Source organism: Elephas maximus, chromosome 20, assembly GCF_024166365.1.
Source record: "Elephas maximus indicus isolate mEleMax1 chromosome 20, mEleMax1 primary haplotype, whole genome shotgun sequence".
NCBI lineage: Eukaryota > Metazoa > Chordata > Mammalia > Proboscidea > Elephantidae > Elephas > Elephas maximus.
In genome coordinates, this window is record NC_064838.1 from 44966067 (window position 1) to 44987248 (window position 21182).

General features: G+C 44.0%; 1 protein-coding gene and 1 long non-coding RNA gene across 3 annotated transcripts; one reads left to right on the forward strand and one right to left on the reverse strand.

The window, feature by feature from the left end:
* Positions 1-7689: 7689 nt before the first annotated feature.
* Positions 7690-12670, reverse strand: LOC126064168 (uncharacterized). Of its 2 annotated transcripts, none has more exons than XR_007514457.1 (3): positions 11112-12670; positions 9231-9362; positions 7690-8147 (listed from the first exon to the last, which is right to left on the reverse strand). It is a non-coding gene; the product is annotated as an uncharacterized LOC126064168 (long non-coding RNA). The 2 variants fall into 2 exon arrangements; XR_007514456.1 differs by having other exon boundaries at positions 8872-9362.
* Positions 12671-12759: 89 nt separating this feature from the next.
* RPL14 (ribosomal protein L14) lies at positions 12760-17337 on the forward strand. The gene is made up of 6 exons (XM_049862893.1): positions 12760-12801; positions 13307-13408; positions 14174-14268; positions 16236-16335; positions 16434-16487; positions 16991-17337. Exons 1-6 carry the CDS (start codon positions 12799-12801, stop codon positions 17285-17287), a joined length of 651 nt encoding a protein of 216 aa, XP_049718850.1. The 5' UTR covers positions 12760-12798; the 3' UTR covers positions 17288-17337.
* Positions 17338-21182: the final 3845 nt, after the last annotated feature.

Genomic DNA, 21182 nt, shown 5'->3' on the forward strand with positions numbered 1-21182 from the left:
CACAAGCCCCCACAGTACGACAAACTGACAGACGTGTGTGTTGGGGGGAGGGTCAGATTGTAGATATTTTTTAAAGGCAGAGCTAACAATACTTCCTGTCTGATTGGACGTAGGGTATAAAAGAGAGGGGTTAATGTGACTCCAAGGTATCTGGCCTGAACAATTAACAATTGGAAGGGTGCAAATGCCATTGACTTAAGGAAGACTGAGTAAGGTTGAGGGTGGGGTGCTGAAGCTCAGGAGCTCCACGTGAGCTTAAGTTCAAGGTGGCTAACTGACAACTCAGCACATCATGAGTCTCTGTTTCAAGTTTTCCCCTTATGAAATTTTATGACTTCTTTCAACTATGAGGTTTGAGGAGATGCTGTTTCTCCACCAGAATTTCAACTAATTTCCTCACGCTGATTGATCCCACCTAACAAATTTATACACTGAATGGCATCTGCATTCTTTCTTGTTTTAAGAAAGACAGTATGGGGTAGTGGCTAAGAGCTTGGGCTCTGAGTCTGAATCATGCCACTGACTAGCTGTATGATGGGGGTGAGGGAGGGAAAGGATAGCAGGGCCCAAGTTACTTAACCTACCTACATCTGTTTCCTCACATGTAAAGTGGGGATAGTATCACCTCCGCTCTGACGTTAAATGGGTCTGTAAGGGTTAATAAATGATTTTTACACTCATAAGGCACTTCCAACAGTACTGCCTGATGGTCATTGGAAGTGCCATAAGGGTTGCATAGGGACATCATGCACAAGGTCCTGTGCCATCCCCATGACTGATTATAGATCAGACCATTGAGCTCCATAGCTTCCATTGGCTGATTTTCCAAAGTAGATGGCCAAGTCTTTCTTCCCAATCCATTTTAGTCTGGAAGCTCGACTAAAATTTGTTCAGTGTCATAGCAACACTCAAGCCTCCACTGACAGACAGGTGGTGGTTGTGTTAGAGGTGCGTTGGCCAGGAATTGAACCCAGCATGGAAAGAGAGAATTCTACCACTGAACCACCACTTCCCCCATCCTATAAGGGATAGCTACACAAATTCTCTCTGTCTCTTTCTCAATCCATCTCTCTCTCTTTCTCTCTGTGTATGTGTGCGTGTGTGGCTGATTCTGAGCCACAATTCTGTAGCTACTTTGTTGACAGAGATTAAGATGCTGACCTCCCCAAAACTGATGCTGCCTGCCTCAGTCTCCTGACCAGCCATAAGGACAAAGGTACAAGGACCTCTCCAAAAGTGGATCAAATATGTGAAGCTATTAAGGAATTTCAGTTAAGTTTTAAGTGTGATAATGATATTGAAGTTACATTTCTTTTAAAGAGTCACCTTTGAGAGATACATAGTGAAATATTTACGGATGAACCATCTGGGATTTGCTTTAAAATAATGCAGAAGAGGGAGAAGTGAACGGGTAGAAATGAAACAAGATTGGCCCTGGGTAAATAATTGTTGAGGATGGGTGCTGGGTCCATGGGAGTTTATTATACAATTCTAATTTCATACATGTTGAAGTTCTTCATAATAAAAAGATGCCAAGAGGAACTGGAGTCCCTAGTAGTGCTTCCCATAGTAAAGATTTGGTATAACTTGGGTTCATAACGCTTGGTTTATGAGCACCACAGTGGCTTCTGACACAGAGCCATTGCTGGTACAGAAGGGTAAAAAGCTCGAGTTTTCAGGCCCAACACTGTCCTTTACAGATTTTTCAGTATCCTTCTGACTTGTCTCCAACTTCAATCTTGCCTCGTGCAGTCTATTCTTAACCCAACAGCCAGTGTACTCTTTTAAAAATGTAAGTCAGATCACATACAAGTCAGTCAAACGTAAGTCACTCCTCTGTTCAAAGCCATCAATGGCTCCGATCTCACTCAGAATAAAAGGCAGAATCCTTCCAGAGGCTTCCAAGGCTGTACACACCATGACCCCTCATCTCATACTCTGGCTCCCTCACTCACCCCATTCCAGCCCCACTGGTCTCCTTGCTCTTCCTCACACATGCCAAGCAAACTTTGCACTTGCTATTCCCTCTGTTGGAATTCTCTTCCTTCAGATATCCAAGTGGTTTTTTCTATCATCTCCTGTAGGTCTCTATTCAAGTGGTAACTTCTTAGCAAGGCTTCCCCTTACCTCCCTATTTAAAATACCAACACTTCCAACCCCTTACCTCCCTATTTAAAATACCAACACTTCCAACCCTACAGAAACTCCGCCCCGCACTCCCCATCCTCTTTTCTGCTTTACTTTTATAATAATAGCACTTATCACCATGACACACTATATACTTATTGTCTGTATCCACCCAGTAGAACGAAAGTTCCCTGAGAGTGGAAAATTTTACCTGTTTTGTTCACTGCTGTGTCCTTGGAGCCTTGAATAGACCCTGGAACATAGTAGGCATTCAATATTTGCTGAATGAATTGATGCATAAGTAATGAATCCATTCACCCCAGCCAGATGGCACCATGTCAGCTGATTCCACGTTCTTGTTTACAACTTTGTTCCCTAAACTGCATCCATCGTGTTGGAATGCCACTCCTTTGAGGAAGAGGTGTTTCCATGGCAATACAGGAGCTTTCACCTACTTAGCAGGCTCAGAAAGCTGTTTGTTTCTGGTGCTGTTAAGACTCCAACATGTGTGCAGCTTTCCATTCCTATCCTGAAGAGTTTTCTGTATCAGTATAGCCAAATCGATTTACCTGGTTCTTTTCATGTGCCGTGTAGGCCGGTTTATTGAAGCAGCCTCTTTTTTAGTGGCCATTTAGTATTTTCTAAGGATTTGGATATTCATTCACTCAAAAAATATTTATTGAGTGCCTATCTTATTCTAGATACTGTTTTGGGCACTTGGCATAGACCAGTGACTCCACCCTCCTTTCCTGGTTTTGCCATAAATTACCCAACCTATTGTTGATGTTGTGAAGAGCATCAAAGATTATGATTTTGCTTGCTGGTCTCTGGATCCCAGCTTCACAGCTGATGTTCAGGATCATGGTTCAATACCAAGCCATCAGTCCCGCAGGTTGTTATTATTAGAAAAAGCCAACTCTGGCTTACTGTCCTAATGTTAAGGAGGGAAAGACACAGCCACTCTCACTCAATTGGGTTCCACTTTGGAACATTACACACACCACAGAGACACACTGACATCTCCCACTACAGATACATCTATTTCACACACACACACACACACTCACAAAACCACACCTATTCCCCACACACCTACCACATAGTCCCAGTTATCCCCCTCTCTATCATACACACCAGTATACATGCCGTACACCCATCCTACACATCATAGACAGATAACCTACTCTTCCACCATAGTCCAGTACTGCCATACTACCCAGACAGCCTCACTACACACACACAAGACACTCCTGCTCCCCAACACCACTGCTGTTCACACGTCGGCACACTAGTTTTTAGACATTTACACAGAATCCTAAAATGTTTGGACTGGCCATATTTGCACTCTGCCTGAACCCAGTCCTCTCCCTAACTGGTCTCAACAGTAGCAGGGACCCAGCTGGGCCATCTGAAAAGGTCATGGTAACAATAACCCACTTGCAGTTCATTGCCCAGCCTTCCCACCAACCCCAATAGTTGCCTGTGGCCTGGAAGCCTGGAGGACAAAGCCTGGAGGATGGCAGAGGTGATGAGGAGGCCCTTAATTCAAGGTCCAGTGAGAAACATCAACGCTCATCACTCTGTGGCCTGGACCAATCTCTTCCAGTTCCATGAGGGTTCCAGTGTGGCCTATGGACATGTTCACTTTTTGGGCAGATTCTGCAGCTTCCTGTCCATAGTTTAGACAATCCATGAAGCCTATCCAACACATAAAGTGTTATCTTCCATCCTTACCTTCCAACATATTTGTCCCAGACAAGTAGGCACACATGTTTAAAGATTTGTCCTGGGCCGTGAGAAATTGAGTTACTTGCGTAATGGTACTGTTCACAGTAAAAAATCACAAAGTTTAGTAAAGTAAAAAGGAAGTTTTATTCAGCCTATATTCAAAAAGACGGAAGTGGGAAGCAGACAAATATCCTCCCAGAGCTAGTGTTTGCCCCAATCTGAGGAACGTTACAGAATCACAAATAGGTGAAAACACTGAAAGCTTTACCTTTTCACAGATTGGCTAAAAACAAGTCACCATGAATCTACATTTTGAATTGTCTTTCTTCATAATCATTGGTACAGGTTTCAGTAAGGACACTCGGGAGGGTCTTCATTGGTGCAACAAATCTTACTACATGCTAAAGGCTAATAAAGAAGATAAGAGTGAAAAGTATGTGGGTAGTTTGTGCTCTGTTTTATTAGTTTACGTGAAAAGTCACCTAAAAGATGTTTTCCAAGACTGGCCGAGCTACTGTCTTTATACCTCAGGACCCAGTTGATGTGTCCTTGTGAGTACATCTCCAGCTGGGTTGCATTCTCTGTGCTCAAGGACAGGGAATAATGGCTCCAATATTATCTCCTAAATAGGTGCCCACAAAAATCAAAGGAGAATTGAGTCGGGAAAATTTCCCACCATTCTGTTAGCCTTGCCATCATAATTCCAGCAAGGACTTGGCTTCTCTTTCACCTGAGGACAAAGAATCCCAAAAGAATTCTCCTTCGGAAGAATATATTAACTCATATGCTTGTATCTGCTCTGATTATCTCTGGAAGGATATACAAGAGGTGTATATAATAGTGGTTGCCACTAGGGAAAAAAGCTGTAGAACTGGGTGACCGGCAGATAGCGAAGTAAAGGAAATTGACTTTTTACTATGTCTGGACAAATAGCAAGATTTCTTATCTATCTTCAGCTATCAGTTGAATTGTGTATCCCAAAAAGAAGTGTGGAGGTCTTAATTCCTGTACCTGTAAATATGACCCTGTTTGGTAATAGGGGTTTTCTCTTGTTACGTTAATGAGGCCAGGCCAGAGTGGGGTAGGTCCTAAACCTAATCACTTCTGAATGGTATCTTATAAAATCAGCAGAATAGACGTGGACACACACACAGGAGGAAGACAGACACTGTGTGAGGACCCATCTACAAGTACATGGATGCCAGGATTGCTGGCAGACACCAGAAACTAGGAGGGAAGCCTACAGAAGGAATTAACACCACCAAAACCCTGGTTTAGACTTACAGTCTCCAGAACTGTGAGAAAATAAAATTGTTCTTTAAAGCCACCCATTTGTGTTGTAATAAAAAGGTTACAGCAGCACTAGGTAACTAAGACATCTTGCGGTTTGACTTTTGTGTTCCTTCTTTCTTTCCTGCTATCCCCTGAACATTTTCTAATAAGAATATATTTACAGATTTTGATCGGATGTTCTTCACCCTTGTTTTGGTTTTTCTTGTTGCGTGGGCAATTGATAGGTTGCTAAGATGAACTTTTACATCTCACTCGGTTACTACGCTTTAATAGACCAACTTCCTCCTCATTATGAACTTCTGCCTCATCCCAGGGTGTGTCATCACCTGTGTTTCCTGAGTTTACTTCCTTCTTTGCAACAGAAAGATCTAGAACTTTTCTGTTCATAGAACCCTCACAGTATCTTCCTGCTATGCCCCAGGATTCCTGTTAAGTTAAAAAAAATCTGGATCTGACAAAGTAAAATTTGCATGGCTATCCATCAGGCAAGAAAAACATACAAACAAAGGCAGCCGAAAGTTAACAGAAAACAGTTTTTCTTCCAAGGACAAGCTGCCTCTGTGAAGTGTCATAATAACACTCTTCTTTGAGTTACTACTGCTTTCTTACTGAGAAACTTTGTTCTCTAAAACCAGACTCTCAGAAACTTTGCTGTTTGGAATTTTATCGTAAGGATGAACCAACCCACCACTGCCTAGAGCATCTAAGTCACTTTGACACAGAGGCCTCAATTTCCAATACAGGGCAAAGATTCAGAAAAGGGGCTTCTGGACTACATTTTCCAAAGAAATAGGACTGTGGGTCCATTGTGTAGTCCAGGCCTGATGCTGACCCCTCTACACAGCCCTGCTTTGAATCTATCAAAATGCTGTCTCATTTACATTTCATCTGGATGCCACACTTCTCCAGAATCCTACAATAGTTCTCTTTTCCTCTGCGTGTTGAGACGCCCCACAGTTTTCTCTGGTGTGCAATCTCCCTCATTGCAATGAAACAATATATCTGATTTTGTTAGACTACAGGTTTGTTCCTGTTGTCTTATGCTAGGAAACCCTGGTGGCGTAGTGGTTAAGAGTTCAGCTGCTAACCAATGTGTCAGCAGTTCAAATTCACCAGGTGCTCCCTGGAAACCCTGTGGGGCAGTTCTACTCTGTCTTATAGGGTCACTATGAGCTGGAATCAACCTGATGGCCATGGGGTTATGGGTCTCATGCAGATTGAACTTGGACACTGTCTTGCTCAGCTTCAGGGCTCCTAAAATTGCAAATTTTGAAAACATATGTAACACACATTTAAAAAAAATTAATTTATTGTACTTTCAGTGAAAGTTTACAGATCAAGTCAGTCTCACATACAAAAAGTTATGCACACCTTCCTATGTACTCCTAGCTGCTCTCCCCCTAATGAGACAGTACATTCCTCCTCTCCAACCTGTATTCCATTCAACCAGCTCCTGACCCCTCTTCCTTCTCATCTCACCTCCAGACAGGAGTTACCTACACAGTCTTTACTTGAGCTAAGAAGCTCATTCCTCACCAGCATCATTACCTATCTTATAGTCCAGTCCAATCCCTGTCTGAAGAGTTGGCTTTGGGAATGGTTTCCAGTCTTGGGCTAACAAGGGGTCTGGGGACCATGACTTCCAGGGCCCCTCTAGTCTCAGACTATTAACTCTGGACTTTTTACGAGAATTTGAGGTCTGCATCCCACTGTTCTCCTACTCCATCAGAGATTCTCCGTTGTGTTCCCTATAAAGGCAGTGATAGGTGGTAGCCGGGCACCATCTAGATCTTCCGGTCTCAGGCTGATGTAGTCTCTGGTTTATGTAGCCCTTTCTGTCTCTTGGGGCCATCTTTACCACATGTCTTTGGTGTTCTTCATTCTTCTTTGCTCCAGGTGGATTGGGACCAACTGACGCCTCTTAGATGGCCGCTTGTTAACGTTTAAGACCCCGGACACCTCTCACCAAAGTGGGATGCAGAACGTTTTAATACATTTTGTTATGCCGGTTGACCTAGATGTCTCCTGAAACCATGGTCCCCCAACCCCCGTCCCTGGTACTCTGGCCTCTGAAGCATTCGGAACACACATTTTTTCATTGCTAAACAAACACGCACCTGTCCTGAAGACTACCATGCCAGGTTGGCCATATCTGGGGTTGGATCAAATCTCGGAAAGGTTACAGAAACAAGAAAAGATGTCGGGGCTTCTGGGTAGGTTCTGGTTCACTTCTTGAACATGCTTATTGTTCTTTCTCTTCTACAAACATTTTGTGGGCTAAGCTGACGCTTCCATCCACAGTGACTGAGAAAAAAGAGATATCTACTCAGCTGAAGTTGTCAGGAATGCTGGATCCAGCTGGTTATAGGCAGACAGCCCCGGCCACGCCGACACCAGAAGGAACCCTAGGCCACTGCCAGAGAATGGGCGTGCCGCTGCCCTCCCCTGCGCCCATAGCCGGGACCAGCGCTACCGGTCCGCTCCGCGCCCCAAGGCAGCAATCCGGAACGTGGCGCACGCCCCGCCCCGCCCCGCCCCGCCCCGCCCAACCATTCCTATGCACCGGAAGAGCAGGAAGCGCGGCTTCAGGGGGCAAGGCTTCTAGGACTGGTAGGAGAAGCGCCAGCAGAAACCTCCTAAGTCTAGGAGGGCCTTCCGGCTCCTAGTTTTGGGTCAGGTGCGGACCTCGGCTCGCCCTTCCTCTCGGTGATTGGACGAGCAGGGAGGGGCGTCCTGGCAGGGGTGTGGTCTGCAGGTAGAGAACGTAAGCTCTAGAGAGCGGGCCTAGGCTGCCATCTTGGTTCCTGGCATTGTCCGGATATTGCCCTTCCTTTCGGTGATTGGACGAGCAGGGCGGGTCTTCCGGAAGAGACGTGTTGTCCAACCAGAGCTGTGCGTGGGTTCGGTTGGCCCAGACGCTTGGTTTCTGACGTCAGTAGTAGCTAACTGTATCTTGCCTGCTTCTGAACGGCTGCGCCCTCCGGAGGCAGACAGGCTTGCTGAAAAAGTTACCTTGTTATAATAGAGCACCAAAGAAATCTGAAAATAGCCTGGGGCTGCTCGGGAAGGGGTCAAGGATGTGCTGCAGCTCTTCAGGGGAAAAAGAGTAGGGAGGGCGTTCTAGAGAGGAGGCTCACCGCATAAAAAGCCACGGCACCGGTAACTAAAACGATAATAGAGTGGGGACGCCGAGTCACGAGAGGAAAAGCTGGGAAAGCTTGTTAGTGTGAGACCGGGGAGGACCTTGAATGCCTTGCTGGGGAGTTTGGACTTTATCCTGTAGAATAGGTGATAAAAATGGGCATTTGGAGGACTTTAAAGAGGAGTGACATAATCAGATAATTCAATTTAGAAAAATATTCTGGAACTGTGTGGAGAATCCCAAAATATTTCCCAGTGGGCCCAATGAACTACCTGGGAAGTTTGTTTTTAAATGCAGATTCCTGCCCCTCCCTAGACCTGCTAATGAAATTGTTTAGGTGTAGAGCCAGAAAGCTCCATTAAAAATGCTTCTTAAGTTAGCTTACATTTTGGGGAGCGGGGAAATGCACAAGTCAGAACTTTAAACCAAACCCATTGCCACTGAGTCTGCTCCCACTCATGGCAACCCCATTCGTTACAGAGTAGAACTGCTCCACAGTGTTTTCTTCGCTATAACCTTAACAGAAGCAGATCACCAGGCCTTTCTGCCACAGCTCCAACAGGTGGGTTCAAACCACCTACCTTCAGGTTACTAGTTGAGCTCAAACCACTTGTGCGACCCAGGTACCTCAAAATCAGAAAGGTACAGCTTCAAATCTTCACAAACACAACAGAGCTGTAATGGGCACCCAGATAAAGAAACACCACCAGTAGCTCAGAAACCCTCTCTTCCCCTCCAGCCTCCAGCAAGGGTAAACATGATCATTACTTTTTTTAATTGTGCTTTAAGTGAAAGTTCACAAATCAAGTCAGTCTCTCATACAAAAATTTATATGCACCTTGCTATGTACTCCTAGCTACTCATGATCATTACTTTTAACAACCATAGATTATTTTGCTTGGTTTTGAACTTCATATAAATGAAATCATACAGCACATACTCTTTATGTCTGGCTTATGTGTGAGATTCATCCACATTGTTCCAGGAAGTTGTTTATTCATTGTCATTGCCGTAGACTATCAATTTATCCATTCTCTTATTTACAGGCCTTTTGGTAATTTCCAGTTTGAAGCTATTGCAAAAAAAAAAAAAAAAAAAATGCTGCTATGAGCAATCTTATTCATGTCTTTTGCTTTGTATATTATAACATAAGATACCAAGGCCTAAAGATGAATTCATTCATTACCCACTTTTGGAAACCCTGGTGGTGGTAGTGGTTAAGTGCTATGGCTGCTAACCAAAATCCACCAGGCGCTCCTTGGGAACTCTATGCAACATTCTACCCTGTCCTATAGAGTCACTATAAGTTGGAATTGACTCAACAGCAATGGTTTTACCCACTTACTGAGACCCTGACAAGCACTGTGCTAGGATCAGCCCTCATGGAATTTATATTCTAATTGGCACAAAACTGCAACAACCCAAGTGGACAGAAAAATGAATTAAAAATTGCAGTTGTGGTTAATAACTCTGAGGGAGCCAAAAGGCCAAGCTAGAAAATAAGAGGGTTGTGGGGGCGGGGGTGGGGGTGGGATGGGGACCGATTTTTTACATGGTAGCCAGGTAAAGTCCCTGAAGAACAGATACCTGGAAAAAATGCATTGCAAAGCAACGAGTATGAACAGAAGGAAGAGCATTATTGGCAGGAGAAACACCATGTGCAAAGGGCATAGGATAGGAGACAGTTTAGTCTGTTCAAGCCCAGTGTGGCTGAAACAATGTGAAGAAGGGGAAAGAGGGTGTGACTGGATATAGGATCATATGATGCTGGGTATTGGAGGCCGGAGTAAATTTAGATTTTATTCTCAATACTTTGGAAAGCCATTGACGCGTGTTAAACAGGAAGGTGATGTGATCTGAATTTAATTTTTTAAAAAGGTTCTTCTGGCTGCTAAGCAGAGAATAGATTAAAGGGGTCAATGGAGGAAGTGGGTGGGTCACTTAGGAGGCTATTGGAGTACTTCAGGCAAGATATGCTGGTGTTGAGCCTAGAGGTAATGGCTGAAATACATTTGGGAATTGTCAGCAAAAAGATCACCACATAACCAGTGATAAAAGGTAACACTACCACATTGAGGTAGAGATTGTGTATATTCTGATGTGAGGCATCAAGCACACAGCATTTCTGCCAAAAATGCATAATTTAATCACAAGGAAAACCCCCAACAAATCCAAATTGAAGGACATTCTACAAAACAACTATGCTATATACGTCTTGAAAACATCAGTACCATGAAAGACAAAGAAAGGCTTAGGAACTATTACAAATTTGAAGACTAGAGACGTGATAACTAAATGCAACATGTGATCCTGCATTGGATCAAGGACCAAAAGAAAAAAAATTTTTTTTTTCATTTGCTCTAAAGGACTTTAGTGAGGTAATTGATGATATTTGAATAAGGTCAGCAGGTTGGATACTACTACTGTATCAATATTAATTTCCTGATTTTGCTCACTGTATTGCAAATACTATTTCAATTGCATCCACAGTCAATGCCCATGGAAGTAGCAGTTAAAAAATCATATTGCACTAGGCAAATCTGCTGCAAAAGACCTCTTTAAAGTGTTAAAAAGTAAAGATATCATTTTGAGGACTAAGGTGCACCTGACCCAAGCCATGGTATTTCCAGTCGCCTCACATGTATTTGAAAGCTGGACAATGAATAAGGAAGATGAAAGAAGATTTGATGCCTTTGAATTACGGTGTTGGCGAAGAACATTGACTATACCCTGGACTGCCAGAATGAACAAATCTGTCTTGGAAGAAGTACATCCAGAGTGCTCCTTGGAAGTGAAGATGGCAAGACTTCGTATCACGTACCTTGGACATGCTATCAGGAGCGACCAGTCCCTGGAGAAGGACCTCCTGCTTGGTAGAGTAGAGGATCATCGAAAAAGAGGAAGACCCTCAACAAGACAGATTGACCCTGTGGCTGCAACAGTGGGCTCAAACATAGCAATGATTGTGAAGATGGCGCAGGACCCGGTTGAGATTCTGTTGTACATAGGGTCACTATGAGCTGGAACCCACTAGATGGCACCTAACAACAAAAACAACGTTGTGAATGTCTAATGGACTCAAACGTATCAAAGATCACGAAGATGGGGAAGAACTGGGCAACGTTTTGTACTGTTACACGTGAACTATGTTGCAGCCTATGGGGCCACAGCTAACAACATTGTAATTATTTAAGAGAATGCCCTTGTTTTTAAAAAATACACATTAAGGCGTTCAGAGCTAAAGGGACATCATGTCTGTAATTTACTCTCAGAAAAAAAAAAAAAAAAGAATTGAGAAAACAAATGTAGTAACATTCTGACCCTAATATCTTGCAACATGTTTTCTCCTTTTAAAATGGGCGACTGGGAGCTTGACAAAACTAATAGTATAATGATACTCGAAGTAACCTATAAGTTTTCTTTTGCTTGGTATTTTGTACACTTCCACTTTCAATGTCCTTTTTTATTACACCAGCTGCACTGGTCTGTTTCCCAAGGGATGCGGGGCCTTCTCAGCTCTTGTGGCCTTGGTCTCCCTCCTCTTCTTTGTCCTCTTGGGAGATGGACTTCAGCCTGCAAGAGGGCAGCTAGGAAGGCTGCCTGGCGTTTCTGGTCTACAACTTTCTTTCTTGCTCCTTAACTTGGCCAGCCAGTTCCACTAGCCGAGAGATTTTTATGTTTTTTTTTTCCCCCTGTTAAAAACATACAGATTAGAGTCCAGATGTCCCGCATGCGTATCTTTAGTCTAATAAAGAGTTTTTGTAGCTGTTTTGTGATATATACTCATCCGACCATCTGTGGGCTACGTAATGCTTGCAAAAATGATATATGAGCTTTGATGCAAACAGTTGCTTTTTGGGACTCCATGAAGACAGCCTTCCTCCTGCCAGACTTCCCATTGGTGTCACCTGTAAATAAAACTCTTTCTGGCTTGCAGTACGTTTCATGGGCTCCACTTTCCAGGGCAGGGACCCCAATTGCGTAACAAGTTCACATTTGGACAATCTAAGAGAAGGATTTATGGGAATTACCTGTACTAGTTTTGCAGCTTTTTTGTAAGTATGAATTACCTCAAAATAAGATGTTACACAAAATCACTGGGGTCATTTAGGGAGAGAATATGAGGAGGAAAACAACGTAATAAGTCATGAAGAACACCAGAATTTAGACAGAACTTGGAAGAGTAAGGAAAAAGATGGAAGAATGTCAAGGGAATTCAAAAAGGATACGAACAGATTATACAATGGAATTCATTAGCTCCCGTGCTTCTCATCCTCAACCTAAAGCCTGCCACTCGCCGTCCCAGATCACCGAAGCCAGTTGCACTCCACAGACGGACCTAGCCCGCGCCGCCACGTTTTCCCTGTGAGCATGCGCGCACGTACTCACTCGCTCGTCAACCAATCGGTGCCCACGTCGGCGGCTCGCTAACCGAAGGGGCGGGCCTGGCCTACTACACATGCGCACCATTGAGCGGGCCTTCTTCCTTCTCGCCGAACGCCGCCAACATGGTGAGTGTGTCTGCTGCGGGCTCCGGCTGTGGAGGCCGTGCTGCTGGACCTCCTCCTCGGCCTGGGGTGCTGAGGCGCAGAACGGCGTCCAGAGAGTTCCAGGCGGCGGGTGATGAGGGTCTCCGGACGGGCGGTGCGCGGGGGTTCGGGCTTTCCCGGACGCGGCCGCCGGCGAGCCGGCGAGCGCGTGGAGTGCCCGGCGCGCCTTGGGCCACGCGTGCGCGCCGCCGGCGCTGCATGATTGCGGCGGCGGGTGGCCTGGATGGGCCCGGGCGAGCGGACGGGCGAGGACATGTAGGCCTCTTCCTTAGTCCTGGAGGCCGGCAGAGCTGGGCTTTCTCCTCGGCCACCGCCCCTGCCGGCTTCGTCCATCCAGGTTTGCCAGCGGTGCTTGGGCGTAATCCCGTGGCGTTCCCTGTTGCTGCTCTCAGCCCCGTCGTTTTTGTCCTGCTGAATATTATAAACCTGAGTGCATTTTTAATAATCCCTCCCACCCCCAATTTAGGTGTTCAGGCGCTTCGTGGAGGTTGGCCGGGTGGCCTATGTCTCCTTTGGGCCTCATGCCGGGAAACTGGTCGCGATTGTAGATGTCATTGATCAGAACAGGGTAAGTGGAAGGAAAAATGTGGCAACTTTTATTTCACTTGGTGGGCGGTGGATACCATAGGTGGGAGTGCCCAGTGTGGTAGCTTTACGTTACCATGTAGAAAACAGGACAGGTTTGAGCCAACCAGAACTGCTTGGTTAGAGTATTAACCTCTACCACTTAAACTAGCCGGACCTTTTAACCATTTGCGGGCTGAAGCTTTGGTGAGGTTTAAATGAGTTTTATTATATGTAAAGTTTAGCGTTTAGAACCGTTCCAAGCACATATAAAGTACATTGTGTTTGCTAATTGTCAACATCTGAGGGCATCATACGAAGGCTGTGAACCAACCAAACCAAAGGCTTGAACGAACATAAAATTGTTTGCTGAAAATGTAAGGTTTCAAGACAGAATTGCCAAGTAAATTATAGGTTGTATTGATAGTTGAAAATAATTGCTCAGAACACATTTAATGATGTAGAGGAGTGATTGTGTTGAGCAAAATAGTGATGTTGTGATTCAAGTTGAAATTTAAAGACTGCCCAAAAATGATCTTCTTTTTTTTGAGCAGTATACTAACGGCTGCTAACCTAAAGGTCGGCAGTTCAAAACCACCAGGCACTCCTTGGAAACTCTGGGGCAGTTCTGCTCTGTCCTGTAGGGTCCCTACGAGTCGGAATCGACTCGACGGCCATGGGTTCCGTTTCGGTTCGGTTATACTTAAGTAGTGGGGGGACAAGTAACCATTATGTTTTGTAGTGAGATCCTTGATTTTATATATTTTAGGCTTTGGTTGATGGACCTTGCACCCAAGTAAGGAGGCAGGCCATGCCTTTCAAATGCATGCAACTCACAGACTTCATCCTCAAGTTCCCACACAGGTAATTATTGGAATTTTTCTTTCTCTTTTTTTAGTACAGTAAACGGTACTGAAGATTGAGAATGATTCAGAAGAGATTTACATTGTAGAAGCAGAACATGCATCATTGACTTTTTTTTTTTTTAATTAATTAATCATTGACTTTTGAAATGTTCTAGATTACTTTTCACACTGGGTAGTTCTCTTGCCTTTATTTAGCCCCAGAATCCAAATTTTCTCTTCTGATTACCTTTCAGGATTTCAAACAACAGAGTCCTCCCAAAGAAATTCTGGTCTCTCCCTGAACTTATTTTAGTTACTTTTAGCTTTGAAACAAAAATATTAATTGTCTCTTTCAATATTGGATATCATTAGCTGAGTGCTTACTGTATGCCATTTTTTATTGTGAAAATACAGTGCAGTATTTGGCAATTCAATATTATATACGTGTACAGTTAAGTGACACCAGCTATATCATGTGCAAGCATCGCCAATATCTTTTGCCTACCATGTTATCGTTACCATGTTATTTAAATAATATGTATCGCCTTATTTGATTGATACAATATAGATTATGGAAATTAAAACACTGTCACATGACTAGTGATCACATGAAAAGATGTTTATCAAAACCACAGTGAGATTTCATTTTACACCCACTAGGATTGGTATGATTAAAAAAAGAAAACAGTTGTTGGTGAGGATGTAGAGAAATTGGGACCCTCTCTCATCCGTTGCTGTTGGAAATGTAAAATAGTACAGCCACAGTTCCTCAAAAAAAAAAAAAAAAAACCTGAACATAAAATTACCATATAATCAAGAAACTTTAATGTCCGTCAGCAGATGAATGGATCAGCAAAATGTGGTACATATATGAAATGGGATATTACTCAGCCAGAAAGAGAAATGAAGTCCTGATACCTGATCAACACGTATGAATCTATTAACGACCATATTCCTGAAGATGTTTGTACCATTCTATTTCCCATTTGGTTTTTTCCCCCTTTACTGAAACAGTAGGGTAAAAAGATAAAAAGGTATGCTGTAAGCTCAGCACTTCGGATAGTGCCTGGCATATGAATCGTAGACATGCAGATACTGGCATTTGAACAGCTTTTCGCTCAAAAGTGAATGCGTATGTCCATGCTGCTGCTTTAGTTCTTCAGGAGAGGTTATGGAAAATATGTTTGCCACGGTAGATGTGTGTATATGAAAATGTAATGTCATCAGGTAACCTTTGCCAAGGGCAGTAGGTTGCACCGGAAACGATTGTGCCCCTTTTCCCACACCTTCCCCAGCACTGTGTGTTACCTCTTGGCGTGGGCGAACATTTGTAGTATGTAGATTGTCATTTTCATAACTGCAAGTGAACTTGGGTATCTGTTGCTGTTGGCCATTTGCATTTCTTCCACGAAGAGGCAGTTAAACTAGTGAATTTCTAGTCATGGATTATTGATGTAGGAGTGTGGCCCTAGACCTTTAACAACACTTTGAGTACAACATTGTTTTGAAGCACTGTTAGGCATCAGTCTTGGGGGTACTTTGTCCAGCTTTATGGCATTAAAGGAGTTTCTGGCGGCTTTCCTTTTCAGAGCACTCTTAAAGATGTCTCATGAAATTCTCTGTTTTAGGGCTAGTGCACACTGGGCTTACTAGGTTTTGTGTGGGTTTTTGTTTTAAGCACATGCAGTTTTGGTACTTGAAATATTTGCATCTGAAACTTAAAAAGGTCATAATTGAATTTTAGGATGTCTGTAAAACTTTAAGCATTTGTTGTACAAAATAAAAATATTAGACCTAAGAATTAACTTTGTCCTGTTCTTTATAAAAAGGAAATAGTTTTTTTACACATCCACCATTTTGAACAGTATTACTATGTACATGGTCAAAGGTGATTTTTATGTCCATAAAATAGACTGGTTTGCAGTTTTGATTAAAATTGTGCAACTTTAAAGCCGGTTGTTCGATCTGTGATCCTAACTTTTCTAGTGCCCGCCAGAAGTATGTCCGACAAGCCTGGCAGAAGGCAGATATCAATACAAAATGGGCAGCCACAAGATGGGCCAAGAAGATTGAAGCCAGAGAAAAGGTAATGAGTTGGGATTATTTGAATTATTTTGACCTTTTCTTTTTTTAGAGGGCCAGAAGGTAGTACCAGGGGGATAATTTTTTTTTTTCTTTTTACAGAAAGCCAAGATGACAGATTTTGATCGTTTTAAAGTCATGAAGGCAAAGAAAATGGTAAAGTTTTAGAGTTCTTGGTGAAAATACATTTTTAAAATTAAGATCTGCTTACTTGTCCAACTTTGCTACAGGATAATAAGGGAGCAGTAGCCAGTGCCGCTAGCCTCTTGAGTGCTTTGTGCGAAAAGGAAGAATTTATTCTCATTCATTGTGTTTTTACCCTGTCCTAAAGGAATTCTGGCCACCTCTCACAGCCAGTCAACCAGAGGGTCATTGGAGTTTTGGTTAAAACTGAACTCTATTGAAATTGTAGAGAAGGACTGGTAGATAAATGCCTTTTTTTAAAAAAAAAAAAAAAAAATTCTTCGACCTATGTCTTTAATTTATTTTAGCTTAAATCTGTTACATGTTAATTCCATGGGTACCTAGGATGGTGTATGAGTAAAATGTCTTTTTACTAAAAAAGGGAAATTTTAGAATTACAGAATTATTTGTAGTCCAACCCTACAGTTCTTAGCGTACGTGTGTAACAAATACTTTTCTGCTTTGAAATTTTTCAGAGGAACAGAATGATAAAGCATGAAGTTAAGAAGCTTCAACGGGCAGCTCTCCTGAAAGCTTCTCCCAAAAAAGCAACCGCTGCGAAGGGAGCTGCAGCATCTGCTGCAGCTGCTGCAAAGGTTCCGGCAAAGAAGGTGACTGCTGCAGGCAAGAAGGCTCCTGCCCAGAAAGAAAAGGCTGCAGGCCAGAAAGAGAAAGCTGCAGGTCAGAAGGCTGGGCCTCCAAAAGCTCAGAAGGCCCAGAAGGCTCCAGCCCAGAAAACACCAGCTCCGAAAGCATCGGGCAAAAAAGCATAAATGGCTGTTATAAAAGTAATAAAGTTTCTTTTTGACAAGCTGACAATGTTTGCACCTCTGGATTAAAGCCTGATGCTGGGGCCAGGATTAAGAGGCAGATTCATATGGAATCGTTAACTCCATCTTTAGAAAAATCAATTCCTTTGTCCTACTCTACCCTGACTCAGTTGGGTAACTAATGTTTCATGGGAAGGCGTGATTGAGCACTGAGTGATTCCCACCCCACCCCACCCCACCCCATGCATATGTCCCATATGTATTTAAAACGTGAGTCTCTTGATGCTTGATAGTAAATTTGTCCTATAAAAATAACAGTATAGGACAAGAACTCTACAAATTGGTTGGTTACTTGGAATTTTCAGTTTCTCCACATCAGAAGATTGTTGAACTTTTGAACACTAAGGTTCTGGGTGGGTTTAAGTACAGTAAGGATAGGTTACATCTTGGTTATATTAAGATCTGCAGGGTTGGGAAATTAGGGCTATTTTTAAAGTGGAAAAGTCCTTGGGTGGTGCAAACTGATTGGAAGTTTGAGTCTACCCAGAGGCACCTCTGAAGCAAGGTTTGGCTGTCTTCGTACCTGTGGTTTATTGGCTGCAAGAACATCAGGTGGAACAAAGGTTAACCAGGGAGATGACTATCCGGATGGATATGCAAGGAAGTATATAATAGGCTTTGGAATCAGACGACCTGGATTTAGATCTTAAAATCAAATTCTGTGTGTAGTTTAGTCATGTTCAAAGCCCTACTTTCCTCATCTATGTGGTATGTTTCATAGGGTAATTAATAAACAGACTACTGGCTGGCTCATGGTATAGGCCCTGGTAGTTATGACATGAGGAGAGATCAGACAGGACAGATGCGGAATTTGTGGGCATGTAAGTGGTCATGATAAGATTGTACAGGAGGAGAGCAAACACTAACAATTAGGCGGATGAAGGAAGGAGATCGGAAGGTGTGATCAGAGGTGAAAAACTAGGAAGGCAACCGTGGAGGCTGTGAAGGACATTTTGATTGAGACTTGAGAGAAAGGGCAGTAAGTGAAGAAATATGGGCAATGGGAGATACTGTAAAGTTGGAACAACTTAAGTATGTTGACTGCTTCTGGGAAAGGAGTTTATTGGAGAGGAGCTTGGTTCTTGAGAACACAGGACAGAATGGAGTCCAGAGCAGAGGAGAAGGGATGTCTTGAGGAAAGGGAAGAAAAGGTGAGTTTCCATGCTGAATCTGCTTTCACTGTCAGAAAATCGAGGGAGTTTATTCTCTGAATTTCTCTGGAGTTAGGACGCAAGGTCATATACTGGGAAGGGGAGATGAACGGATGTAGATTTGCAAGGACTAAAGGTTTGAGAAAGCCAAGGTAGTACTGTGGTTAAATGCTTGGTTGCTAACCAAAAGGTAGTTTGAACCCGCCAGCTTCTCTGCGGGAGTGATTATAGCCTAGGAGAAATCCTATGGAGTTCAGTTCTATTCTGTTGTATAGGGTTGCTATGAGTTGGAATCAACTCAATGGCGGTGATTTTTTTTTTTTTTTTTTTGAAAGGTTTGAAATAATGGCTTGTAGAGGGAAAGGGAGACAGCTTCTGTCAGATAGCAAGGGGCATTGAAGGCCTTTCTGGCTCCAGTCTGAGAAGCTCAGAGAGCTTAAGGCTGATGAGAAAGTTTCAAGATGAAGCAGCGTTCAAGCTGCACGTAGAAAGTAGTGTGACACAGAACAGCGGAAACTGGAAATTCCAACCTAAGGGACCTGCAGAAAAGTAACTGAGGCATAAGGTACCTGAAAGAGTAACCAAAACCAAACCCAGTGCTGTCAAGTCAGCGAATTGATAGGACAGAGTAGAACTGCCCCATAGAGTTTCCAAGGAGTGCCTGGTGGATTTGAACTGCCAACCTTTTAGTTAGCAGCCATAGCACTGAACCACTACACCACCAGGGTTTCTTTCCCCTGAAAGAGTAGGAAGTAAAATTAGTAAGGTAGGGCCAGATAGATAATAGAGGGTTTTGAACTAGGGAGGAATCTTCAGAAAGATAAATCTGGGAGCACACTCTGGATTGGGGTGGGGGAAGACCATGAAGCTATTAAGAAATGAAGGGACGTGCCTGTTGCTGTCCAGTTGATTCCAACTCAGTGATCCTAAAGGACAGTAGAGCTGCCCCATAGATTTTTTCAAGGAGTGCCTGCTGTATCTGAACTGCTGACCCTTTGGTTAGCAGCTATAGCACCTAACCACTATGCCACCAGGGTTAACAAGGTACATGGTAGTTTACTTTGATCATAGAGAGCTGCACACTTGCCTGGTTACACTCGCTAGAGAAGGAAGGATGGCATAGGGCTAGAATACATTTAGAGTTAGCCAGGTTTAAATCCTGTCATTCAGCCTGAGCTCGCTCCTGAACCTCCAATGAACCTGTGGTGTGATGAATTAATACGGACCTTTTAGCCATTGTGTTTTTGACTCACAGTGATTGAGTGGGACTTTAGCAAATAAGGTATATGGAACCTGTCTGTGATGGTTGGGGTTATGTGTCAGCTTGGCCAGGCCATGATTCCTAGTATTGTGTGATTGTCCTCCATTTTGTGTGTTGTGGTAATCCCTACATGTTGATGAGGCAGGATTAGTGTAAGGTGTGTCGGTAACACCTTGCAGGAGGGTGTGACTTAAGCCCCACCCTTACTAAGGTTATGCCCTTTGCTGGGGTGTGGCCTGCATCTAAGATACATTCCTGTCCTGGTGAGGCTCTCTGAAAATGGATCCTGCGGTCTGGTTCATGATGGATCAGTTGACCTCCTCTGAGGCCTGCCGTCTGACCTGCCGATTCTAGGATTCACCACCCTCCACAACCCCTTGGGCCCGTGGCCTATTGTGTGACCTGGTTCTCCAGCTTCCACAGCCTTGTGAGCCAGCTGCCTGTGGTCTGAACTGCCAGTTTGGGTTAGCACATGCAGCCACGTGGGTCGGAAAGCCTAGCCTGACCCACGAATTTGGAATGTGCTAGCCTCCACAACTGCGTGAGCCATTTTCTTGGTAAGGCTAGTTCTGTGAGACATTGCAGCAAATTAGGGAGCTGAAAGACAGGAGGGGGAGTACTGAAGGGAGAGGCGGTAGTTGATGTTAGAGATGATGGAGTGGTACAGCAGCTTGGAAAGGTTGGACACTTGGGACATCTGTAATCCCCACTTCATAGGAACCAGCTTTGTGCCTATCCTTATAAAAGAAAGTACTCATTTAGAACCTCATTTAAAGAACTGAGCTACTGATACCTGCATTTTACAAAATTGTGGCAAGGATGGAATGAGGTGTTTGTGGCGGTGAAGACAAAGCCTATGTCCTCAACACCTAACGGTTCTCGTACGTTAAACCAGAAGACCCAATCCATTGAAGTCGTTTCAATTCCGACTCAATAGCTACCCTACGGGTAGAACTGGGCTAGAGGGTTTCGAAGGCTGTAAATCTTTATGGAGCAGAGCGGCTGGTGGGTTTGAACCGTAGACGTTTTGATTAGCAGCTGAGCACTTTAACGACAGCGTCCCCAGGGCTCCTTAGGTGAGAGGCAGGAGCCATAAATTGACTAGGAAGTCGAATTGCTGCCAGCAAGCGTTGCAGCCGGCATCCAAGGGCCATGCTTTTTCACCATATCTCGAGAACTATGTGGAATGTCCCTCCTTGAGGAATTTATAGTCTGGTTAGGGTGATAAGACAAGAGAAAATAACTGAGAACCAGGCGCCACAGCAACCGTGGGCGGGCTGCGTTTCCGGGGAACCATGGAGAAGGGCCAACCTCCCGGCTTCCTAGAGAGGCGCGCTGGGAGCGGCTGTCCGCCCATGCTTCCGGTTTGGCTCCGGTCTGCGGGGCGCGGGGCTGCAGGCGGCTCTGGGTGAGTGGCCCGGAACTC

Coding starts and splice junctions, on each gene's coding strand:
- RPL14 (XM_049862893.1), top strand. Junction 14,269..16,235: donor ATCCTCAAGTTCCCACACAG/GTAATTATTGGA, acceptor TAACTTTTCTAG/TGCCCGCCAGAAGTATGTCC. Junction 16,336..16,433: donor AGATTGAAGCCAGAGAAAAG/GTAATGAGTTGG, acceptor TTCTTTTTACAG/AAAGCCAAGATGACAGATTT.